The following is an 11,499-nucleotide window of genomic DNA, read 5'->3' on the forward strand; positions in this document are numbered from 1 at the left end:
TATACCTGCCATTCATTTTTAGCATATGCCTAGAAACATGGTTGGGGGAGGGGTGTGCACCCCAGCATTTGGGGTGTAAGAAATCGGGATTGGCTTAATTCCTCCCCATACCCTACCCTCCAGTAGACTTTTGCATACATTGCAGCGAGTGCTTGGGGGTGAAGTCGCCACAGCATCCTCGAGCTTGCCTATTAATTCTTTTTCCTGTTCAGAAGATAGAGGCAGTTTCTGTAGCTTAGGAGATGATAGTCGAGACTTGGATCACATCCACACCACATTTAAAGCACTCTTACGCCGCTCTAACACTTTCCCCAAATAATCTTGGCACCTGCACTTGTTAAAGGTGCTGAGAGTTAGTAGGAGAACCTTCCCAGAACTACAATCCCCAGCGCTCTTAGCAAACTATAGTTCCCAACATTATTTGAAGGAATCCATGACAGTTAAAATGGTATAAGAATGCTCTAAATATATTGTTTGGATGTGAACTTCCAGTTCTACGGAGCGTGAATTTTGTGGGCCTGGTGTTAGTTGTGCATTCTACACAACTCTTAGCCTCAAATTAGATTGTTGCTTTTCAGTAATTTGTAGACTTTGGACTGATGAAGTATGCTTTTGCCTTTGCATTGGGGTTTTTTCTAAAAAGATCTGAAGATCTTGTTGGACTCTTTCTGAGAAGGTCTCTCACATTGTAATACAATGGAAGCTGCTTGTTAGTTAACAATCTGCCTACATTGCTAATGTGATTTCCTGTTACTTGAATTTTGTTCCCTGCTTTGTCCTATAACTAGTTAGGGGGCTGTAAATAGAACATTTATAGTATTTATAGTCAGTTATAGCATACTATAATCACTAACATATATTCTCCCTACAGTGATTATGAGTTGTTTGGAAAGTCCCAAGCTTTCTCTCCTCTTGGTGCCACATCAATCTGAGTCCAGCGGTGCACATCCAATGTACAGTTCAGATTAGCTATGAACTGTCATTGCTACAAGAGAGCCTCTGCTCTCACCCCAAGAACCTTGAACCCAGGACTCTGACAAAAGCACATGGACTCCTTCCTTCCTTCATCACTTAGGCAGCTTTGACCATCTCCATCACTCCTAGTAATGTTCAAACAGACTTCACCAATGTACTTTCAGAAGTTTCTGGGTTGTCTCTTGTGCTGGACCAAAACAGGGACAAATTCATACTTTCCACTCAAAATCACCAGAGCCTCCAGGTTCCTGTTCCTGAAATTCCACATAATGAAACAAAATAGGAGTTTTCTTTTTTTTTAAAAAAAATACATTTATATCCCACCTTTCCTCCAAAGAGCTCAAAATAGTATAAACGGTTCCCCCTTTTCCACCTCCATATTTTATCCTCACAGCAACCCTGCGAGGTAGTAGGTTTGATTGAGAGATGATATAAAAGTTGAGTGTAGGGTTTGCAGTGCGTTGTTTTAATTTTGGCCTGTCTCAGCCCTAGTCCGTATCCCCATGTGATAAAGTACATTTTAAGGAAGTGCACAATAAGACTCTACTCCTTCATGCACCGGTAGCGCAAAGTATATTTGATATCTGTGTAATGACTTTCCCCCACCTCTTCCTGTGAACTTTTTGAGGGTCCATTTCCTGCTAATGCCACGAACTTCTGCATATGGCGCCTTTGAGAAGCCACACCAGGATCCCTAGGCCAAGTTGGCTTCTCTCGCCTTTGTCTTTGGAACCAGACTTGGTACGAAGTAACCTGGAATGGATATCGTGGCTGTACTTAACCCTGTGACTGTGTTTGTCGAAGAATTTGCTAGACTTGTTGGGCAGCATTTTAGCTGAGAAGAGAGAGTCGGTGGCCAGGATCCCAACACCCAGTGAAAGTTGTTCCACAAGATCGGGGTGGGGGGGTAGGCTTGCTTTCCTTGAAAATAGCAGCTCCCCGCCACACCTTCATGCTTCACGGCTGTTTTAGAAACTGAGCAGTGCAGCTGTTAAATCCTGCTGGGCTACTGCAAATTTAATGTGCAGTTACATAAAAGAGATGAGCTGCTTTTCCACTGAGTCGGACTATCTGGGTCAATATGGTCTCTTCTGAACATAAGGCCACAGGAAGGGCACTGCTGGATCACGCCAATGGCCCACCTGGTCCAGCATCACGTTCTCACCGTGGCCAACCAGCTGCCTTTGAGAAACCCACAAGCAGGACCCGAGTACAAGAGCCCTTTCCCCTCCTGTGCTATTCAGTGCTATTCAGAAGCATTGGCTGCCTCTAACTGTGGAAGCAGAGCATAGCCATCATGGCCATAGTAGCCATCGATAGCCTTCTTCTCCATGAACCAGCAGTGGCTCTCAAAAGACAGATATATTCTCCCTGAGGCCCTTTTAACCAGGAACAACCTGGAATCGAGAGAACATCATCTTTACCAGCATCATTGTTTACCAAAGGTCCCAGGGCAGGATATGACAAATAATGATGATGATGATGATAATAATAGTAATAATAATAATAATAATAATTTATTATTTGTACCCCGCCCATCTGGCTGGGTCTCCCCAGCCACCCTTGGCGGCTTCCAACAAAGATTAAAAATACATTAAAATGTCACACATTAAAAACTTCCCTGAACAGGGCTGCCTTCAGATGTCTTCTAAATGTCAGGTAGTTGTTTATCTCTTTGACATCTGATGGGAGGGCATTCCACAGGGCGGGCGCCACCTCCGAGAAGGCCCTCTGCCTGGTTCCCTGTAGCTTTGCTTCTCGCAGTGAGGGAACCGCCAGAAGGCCCTCGGCGCTGGACCTCAGTATCCGGGCAGAGCGATGGGGGTGGAGACGCTCCTTCAGGTATACTAGGCTCCTTCAGGTATACTGCTAAAAATGTTTTGAAACAATTTGCAATCCCAGGAATCAGGTGGGTCCTAAAAACATGCCTCTAAGGTGTCAGAAGCCAAGATACAGAGGTGTGTCTTCAGCGATTGCCCAAAGCTGTGTATTGAAGATAGCTTACACATCTCTGCAGGGAAGGAGTGCTTAGGGGTTGCAGCAGAGAATGGCCTCTTCCTGGATCGGGCCCCACCCCCAAGCTTCTGAGGGCAGTGGAACAACCAATAGGGCTCCCTCAGCCAATCTTAACATCCAGGGAGGCTGCAGGGAAGGACCAGGGGAGTGACTTTGAGGTATTTGGGACCTGACTTTCTTATTGTTCTGAACACTTAATGGGAGCACCTTGAATTGGAAATGAAACTGGCAACATGGGCAGCTCTTGGCTATTCCGCCCTGCCATTTCACTGGAGAAAAGCATGTGGGCAGATCCTCTGTCCTTCTTCACGGTTCTCCTGAAAGATCCTCGGCGCACTTTCAATTATTTCCCTCAGTATTCCCCTGTGGGAATCCTTTGACGAAGCCATTTGGTGAACTTTAGCCTTAAGGATGGAGTCGGGAGTGTTTTCGTTCGCCTCAGAGCCTCTTTCGTAATCTAACATGGCCCTTAGGGATGTTTTTAAATGGGCCTACCGTATACTATCTCTCAGAAGTAAATTTTTAAATAACTTGTCTGTCGCAGATGCTGTGTGCACCTTGCCTTTGACTGCCCTGACTGTGTTGAGACATAAAAAGTATATTAAATGATTGTTAACACATACAACAAAGATGTGTGTGTGTGTGTGTGTGTGTGTGTGTGTGTGTGTGTGTGTGTTGAAAGATTGGGGCAGTCACTCGTCCTTCTGTTGAGGGAAGGTCACTGTATTAAAGGATATCCACAGCACCTTTTGTGAACGTTTACTCTGGAGGAAGGTGCTTGGCTCATGTGCAGAGCACCACAAAGAGGGAGGGTCAGGAGTGCTCTCCATTCCTGTTGCACCTTCATGTCGCAGGCATCTGACAAGAGTCTCATCAAAGCCATGTCTCCTCTTCTTCCTTTTGGCTCATTCAACATCTACGTCGAAAAGAGTTGCTTGGTTTTCACAGGGTTACATATGTCTTCACTTCCTCTTCTCCCGTTTCCTTTCTTTAATCAAAGTATGCAGACCCCGTGGCCGACTTGCTGGATCGCTGGGGCGTCTTCAGAGCTCGGCTCTTCAGAGAATCCTGCGTTTTCCACAGAGGGAATTACGTGAAGGATCTAAGCCGGCTTGGGCGGGAGCTGAGCAAAGTTATTATAGTGGACAACTCCCCTGCGTCTTACATCTTCCATCCTGAAAATGCAGTAAGTACTAGCACTTTTGCAATAGACGGGAGTCAATTCTTTTGTCTCTGGGTTTCTTTATTCCGGCATTTGCTGCTTGCTAAGATGCACAAGTGCTTGCTCTCGCTACTGTAAAATGGAGCACGGCAGCAGCATCAACGCCTAAGGAGCAAATGCTACAAAATGCTTAGGTCATGGGTAGGCAAACTAAGGCCGGGGGGCCGGATCTGGCCCAATCGCCTTCTCAATCCGGCCCGCAGACGGTGCAGGAATCAGCGTGTAATGTGTCCTTTTATTCAAAATGCATCTCTGGGTTATTTGTGGGGCATAGGAATTTGTTCATCCCCCCCCCCAAAAAAAATATAGTCCGGCCCTCCACAAGGTCTGAGGGATGGTGGACTGGCCCCCTGCCGATAAAGTTTGCTAACCCCTGGCTTAGGTGTTAAGAGGCAAGAGAGGGGCAACTCTTTTGTTTGTGTCAGAAACTCATTGCATTCTGTTTCTGAGCTTGCTTGAAAGATGCCATGGTGTTGACCAGGAAAGTGGGTTTTTTGTTTTCTTTTTCCTGGATCTTCAGTGCAGACAACCTGGGGTGTGTGTGTGTGTATATATACAGAGAGAGAGAGAGAGAGAGAGCACCCTGTACATATAAAGCACTGGGAGCATTTTAGGCCAATTGATTTTGGTAATGAAAACAAAATGAAATTTTATAATTTAATAGTGCTGGGAAGAACAAAACCCAGTGCCCTAGTGGGGATGCATAAGAACAAAAGAAGGGCCCACTGTGTCAGGTCAAAGGAATACCTAGTCCAGCATCCTCTTCTCACCGTAGCCAACCAGATGCTGTGCAGGAAACCCCAAAACAGGGCCTGAGCACAGCAACACTCTCCCCATTTTCTTTTGAGTGGAAAAGGGGTGACAACCCCATCATCAGTTGATCCGCGCAGATTTGAGAGGCCTGCATATTTGGGGTGGCTGCACCGGCTTTTGGCTACACCCACCCCTGTCATGTGGCTCCCAGAGGGCTTGTGGGGAGAGCGGCCGTCTCCTCATTAATCCCAGATATCCAAACCACGATCTGCATGAGTTCGTGGCGAATTTGAATCAAGGATACAAGGATTATTACTGCGCAGTGTGCCAGTAAGGAGAGAGGATCCTTCTCTCGTTGGGCATTCTCCTCTCCCTGTCCTCTCTGCCTTGCTTATGCAGAGGATCATGGCCACATTCTTTTATTATTTTCTGCTACCTCACACTATAATTAAGTTGCTCCAAAGTTCTGCCATAGTTTAAGGAATCCTGGAAGTGAATGGGAAGAGGGGGCAGGAGAAGAAGCTGTGGCTCTTTTCAGCAGCCTATTTCAGAGCTGCTGAGCCCTTTTTGTGTTTTAGTCACTGATGGCAACTGGGCACCTGGATTTTAGGGGCTCCTGTTTACTCACCCCCTTAAAATTGGGGAAAACTTGAGAGCCGAAGGAGCATGCATACAGTTCTTAACGATATTACAGGTTTTTTACTCTTCCAACTGTTCAGCTCTTCGGGACCATTTGAAAGCTGGTATTTTCAAATTCTTCATTGGTTGTTTAATTTTAGAGCAGCTAGACGTTATCTTACATAAGGTACCAAATGTTCAACGGGGGGGGGGGGGCGAATCTGAATGATACCAAATGTTTGTTTTTGTGGAGCTGTGAATGAACTCTGAAAGTGACAGAGAGGGAGAGGGAGGACAACAGCTTTTCACAACCTTACAGTTATCTGTATATGTCGGAGAGAATTAGCAGTACAGAGCCACCTGCAGAAGCACCAGAGATAATCGAGTTTGTATTGGCATGCAGTTTCACAATGGCCAAGTTTGCATGTTAGAGTGAACTCGGAGTATAGCTTACTGCAACAGCACAAACAAGCCAGCAAAAAGCTTACAGCCGCTTTGCTCCTCCATGGATGTGGGGCAGTAGCGATGCTTACTACTACGTGGCTTAGTGGGTTGTCCAAACCTGGGATCATGGTTCTTCAGGTCTCTACTCCTTAACCATGACCTGTTGCAAACCTCAGCATTGCTGCTGCACCACATGGTCCCATAATGTCCGTGGAGCAGCAAAGCGGCTGCAATCTCTTCCCTGGGAGCCAGTGCACTCATCCAGTGCTCCAGTTTGGCTTAGCATTTGCCAAGGGAGCTTCGCAGCCACAGAAGTGCACACAGCAGAGACTTAACTCTTCATTGTCAACGATAACACCGTTGCTTCCTCAGCTCTGGAGACCTGCGCGCACCTGTCTAGCATCCAGAAAGTTGTTCCCAGCTCCGTGCTCTATGGAGCAGTTGCAGCAACTGGGGACCACTCCCCCTCCATCCGTTTATGTACCTCCCCCTGACGTAGCCAGAGACTATGCCTGAACGGAAGCTGCTTTTGCTCTTCCCACTTCAGTTCTCTACTGCTTCTGAGAGAGAGTGGTACAGAGGAGGGTGGGGAAGCACCTGGCCCTTCACTAGCCTGGCCTGCCTCTTCCTCCAGATCTGAAGCTTCCCCTGCTTATGATTCTTCCTTCCTGGCTGGTACAGGTTCCCACAAACTTCTGCCCCCCTGCCCGAGTCAGACGCCATCTCCCGTTACCCTGGTGCACAATCATCAGCGTCCTACCACTCGCGGACATGGCATGCTGATGTGGCCAGTAAGAGTTCTTTACCCACTGAATTATATATCCCTGCCTGATCCCATAGTGTCTGGGGAGTCTGTGTTGATGGTCTCTGTCCCCACACCCAGCTACCCCGTGGCTCAGATGCACAGTTCATGACTACTAGTGGACATGTGTTCGGTGTTGCAGGCCAAAAGCCTGTGGAACCCCCTTCAACTCAGATTAAACAGACTGGCACACAGATTTTGATGAGTTTCAGGCACATGACAAAGACTTATTATCTCAGCAGGCATCTTAAAGTAGTGTTTTGGTTTAAGTCCCATTTTATGATGGTTTTTGTACCCAATTTATTCTCTGCACAATTATTCTAACCATTATGCCGTATATGGGACGCGGGTGGCACCATGGTCTAAACCACAGAGCCTAGGACTTGCCAATCAGAAGGTCGGCGGTTCGAATCCCTGCGACAGGGTGAACCCCCCGTTGCTTGGTCCCTGCTCCTGCCAACCTAGCAGTTCAAAAGAACGTCAAAGTGCAAGTAGATAAATAGGTACCGCTGCAGCGTGAAGGTAAATGGCGTTTCTGTGCGCTGCTCTGGTTCACCAGAAGTGGCTTAGTCATGCTGGCCACATGACCCGAAAGCTGTCTGTGGACAAACGCCAGCTCCCTTGGCCTATAGAGTGAGATGAGCTCGCAACCCCAGAGTCGTCCGCAACTGGACCTAACGGTCAGGGGTACCTTTACCTTTATGCCATATATAAAATACCTTGAATTAAAGTTTTCATGCAAGACACTTCCTTTGGGGATGAGGGTAGCTGATTTGTTTTCAACGAACGTGTTTAACGTGACACTGTTTGTTTGTTTTTGTTTGTTTGTTTCAGGTGCCTGTGCAGTCGTGGTTCGATGACATGACAGACACGGAATTGTTAGACCTCATTCCTTTCTTCGAAGGACTAAGCAAAGAGGAGGAAGTCTACACTATGCTCCATAAACTCTGCAACAGGTAGCCCTGCAAGGCCACGCCTCTGCTTGACCGTAGCCGCTCCAGGACAGCCAATCCCAGCGCAGCACCTCAGAGAGGCAGCTCGAGTTGTCAAGAGTCACGATGCTCTCGATCTCCCTCTTAATTTGCTGTGCATGAAGGACAATCATGAATCGATGCGACTTAAATCATGGGAATATTGATGCCGTCAAAGCGATGAGACTACTTGGAGAGGAAGAAAATTAAAAAGAAGCCATTTTGAATGGGGACTGTTTTAATGAATTTCATAAATGGACACAATTTACAGGATCCACTTTTTTTCTTAAAAACATGCCAAAAATATATATATATTGAAAGCTTGATGTTTCAGCAAGTCGACTGGACCCTTTCCCCCCACCCAAACCCTCCTGCTATGCAGACCATTTTTCCCACCCCTCCCTGCTTATAAGAGCAGTTGACCTGACTCTGAACTTGTCTTTCTTCCACGATGAAGTGCCTTTTTGAATGTTGTTTTCAGATTTTAAAAAAGAGACATTTTTGTATTAAGGCGTATTTCCAGGCATCTTTTAGTCTTGTATTGTTTAAATGCTTTAAGAAGAAGAGAGAAAGTTGGAAATCTTTTTATAGAGCACTGTAATATATGGAGACGAAGGCAAAAATTGAAAGAGGCCGCAAGGAAGGTCCTGCCTACAAGATGGTGACATTGGGGTTGCATTTGCTGCGCTTATGTCACGTTTGAAAAGGTTCAGGAATCTATACGAGGAGAAAGTCATCTGGGTTATATATAGGTTGGTGACGCAACTGTCTTACTAATTTGAGTCATGTTTTGCACATAGCTTAGGGTATCTCTGCATTTTTTGACTGCATACGACAAAACGGAATGGGATAAACACACAGTGGCAAGGAGTTCTTCAGCACCTTCAAGAGGTGGGGAAAGAGAGAGGGTCTTGTACTGTCTTTGCTAACGCACAACTGCCAGGTGTTTCAGATGCTGTTAGCGGTGAGCTACCGATAAGCATTGACAACAAATGGGGGTTTATTTATTAAGCTTGAATTCCTTCCTTACCGAAAGATGCAAATTGAGCTGTTAAGAAGTGTGGGCCCAAGGCCCCCCCCCCCCGTGAAAGGAGTGCAGGAGATCACACAAGAGCACAACTCCCATTCCTGTCACAATGGGGTGTCAGTGTGTAGGAGACAGTCCCCCCCCCTTTTTTGTGCCCTGTATATTTTGTTTTCCTTAACTGCTGCTACTGAAGGTTCACCAAACAGAGCTGAACCCTGGCTGTTATACTGTTCTTCGCCACTGTGCCTGTGCTACTGAAAACCTTTTTCTGTAAGCTGCAAAACATGGGCAACAAATGAAGTGCTAGCTTTGTGTATCAAACAGTATTATATATCATAGAATCATAGAATTGTAGAGTTGGAAGGGACCTTGAGGATTGTCTAGTCCAACCCTCTGCAATGTAGGAATCTTTTGCCCAATGTTGAGGCCCACAGCCCTGAGATTATGAGTCTCATGCTCTACTGGCTGAGCTATATAGGCTAGCTAAATCAAACATGGCCTGCAAAACTCTTTCAAACTGGGGTTGTGTTCTCATGTGCTTCACTGTGGGATTTTTTAAAACTCACTTTCCCTGCTTCGAGAATTACAAAAATGACAATTCTATGCTTACCACGACCTTCCTCTATTTCATTTCATTTTATTTCCCCCACTTACTAGATGAGATTTCAGATTATCATCCCTTTGCAGAAAAGCTCAGACTAACAGAACTGAGGTCACCTATATCACGTACATGTTGGAGTTACCCAGTTGTTTGAAATTGGAGTATTTGTGTTAAGACTCTCAAAGTGTTCTCCATAGCTTGGGCTTTTATGCTTCTTGCATTTTCTATCGCCCCTGCCCCTAATTTGTTCATGTAAAGAATGTCAGTCTTATCCACAGAGAGATAATTTTTTTAATAGCAAAGGATTCTATCTTTCATACTCTCATCTGTCTCTCTCTCACACACCCACACACACACCACTTGAAGCTCCAAAGACGACAAACCCAGCAGCACAATCCCATTTTGATGATTTGCCTCTCTGCTCTTTTCCTTCCCGATCAATATCTGAGGCCACTTTTTTCCCCTTTGCACCAACTTGAAATCTATAGTTGCTCAGATTAGCCATACTGGACAGGAATTGTCCAAAAGGAAAAAGGAGGGGAGGAAAACCCTCTTTGGTGCTTAGCCCAGTAAACTGTCAGGTGCAGAAACAGCTTGTCTCTACCTGCCTTTACTTGGGCAATGGCCAGTAGGAGCCAAAAATAGGATTTACACTATTTACACTAAAAACATCAAAGAAGCAGCTTTTAACACATTTATACGTAAGAAAAGCCAGCCTCCATGGGCACGAAATAGGTTATCACAGGCACAGCAGAAAACAGAATTGTCACTCCATAGTACAATTTCGCACAGTGTTCACAGAGCCTCTTAGAATTCCACTTGTCCCAAAATTACCGCCCACCTTTCCACCCCTTGCTTGGCCACCAGAGGTTATTTAACTGAGTACCGTATGTTTTGTCCGCCAGGAAACCTGGCAACGTAAGAGAAAACCTAGGGGTTGTTTTCTTTTTCATTTTGATTTTTTTTTTTTAAAAAAAGTATGGATTCTGGCTAGTCCATTTAAAGCTTACCTTCAATCAAAAGTGTTCTTTAATTTTTGTATTTGAATGCAGAATAATGAAAAGCGGTTGTTACTGCCAAAGCGTGTTCTCTGAGCAGTATTTTTCCACTGTGCTTCTGGCCTCCTGAGCCTCGAGTAGTCTGCAGGGAAAAGTATTCAGGTTGTAGCAAGGGCAAGGATGACGGAGAATGGTTGGAACGAAGGAGAAGTCAACCGCGGGTGGTTATTCTCGCCCCCATGAAGCTCCGCGATCTTCCAACCATCGCTTGTCCTTTGTCCCGCCCTTTCTAGCACGACGTGACTTTCTGACAAGTTTTACGTGATCTGTTTGTACATAACGCAGGCCATTTTCATTCAATGTTCACTTTTTTATGAAAGGAAGGGGGGCGGGGAAATCGTCGATTTTATCTCTTTAACCAGTTGCCTTAAATGTCTGTGAATGAATGTCGATATTAAAAGTGTCTTGTAACATTGTGGAATCCACATGCAATAGACAATGGAACTTCTCTTTCTGGTTTCTCTCCTCTCCCCCCCTCCTCCCCCCCCCAACTCTATTGAAACATGCTGAAAATAACTCTGGGAAATTTAAAAATCTGCTAAATTCTTGAAATAAATAAATAGCGGTTTATTATAAAGCCATGTGACTCCTTACGGGCGAATGCATTTGTCGTAGCATCGGTAGGTTCTGTGTGCCAAGATCTCGCTCTGCCAAATGACTCAGGAATTCAAGGAACCTCGGGGGGCGGGCGAAATCAGGACCGTTTGACAGGTAAATAGCTCAGATCCATTGTCCAGTGTTCTTGTGCATTGCAGAAGTCAGTACATGTCTAAGAGCCTCTGAAGAAAAATCAGCTGAAACCTGCTTTAAAGGTAAAGGGACCCCTGACCATTAGGTCCAGTCGTGGCCAACTCTGGGATTGTGGCGCTCATCTCGCTTTATTGGCCAAGGGAGCTGGCGTACAGCTTCCAGGTCACGTGGCCAGCATGACTAAGCCGCTTCTGGCGAACCAGAGCAGCACACGGAAACGCCATTTACCTTCTTGCTGGAGCGATACCTATTTATCTACTTG

General features: G+C 45.8%; 1 protein-coding gene across 2 annotated transcripts in view; it reads left to right on the plus strand.

The window, feature by feature from the left end:
- CTDSPL (CTD small phosphatase like) overlaps positions 1-11,064 on the plus strand; it is a 69,209-nt gene extending 58,145 nt beyond the window's left edge. For both annotated transcript variants that reach the window (XM_053409362.1, XM_053409361.1), the window contains 2 exons: positions 3,992-4,177; positions 7,665-11,064. In XM_053409362.1, coding sequence (XP_053265337.1) covers positions 3,992-4,177; positions 7,665-7,790 — 312 coding nt within the window. In that variant the 3' untranslated portion in view covers positions 7,791-11,064. The remainder of the gene's footprint in view (positions 1-3,991; positions 4,178-7,664) is intronic.
- Positions 11,065-11,499: the final 435 nt, after the last annotated feature.

The sequence above is a fragment of the Podarcis raffonei genome, chromosome 12 (genome assembly GCF_027172205.1).
Source record: "Podarcis raffonei isolate rPodRaf1 chromosome 12, rPodRaf1.pri, whole genome shotgun sequence".
Classification (NCBI taxonomy): domain Eukaryota; kingdom Metazoa; phylum Chordata; class Lepidosauria; order Squamata; family Lacertidae; genus Podarcis; species Podarcis raffonei.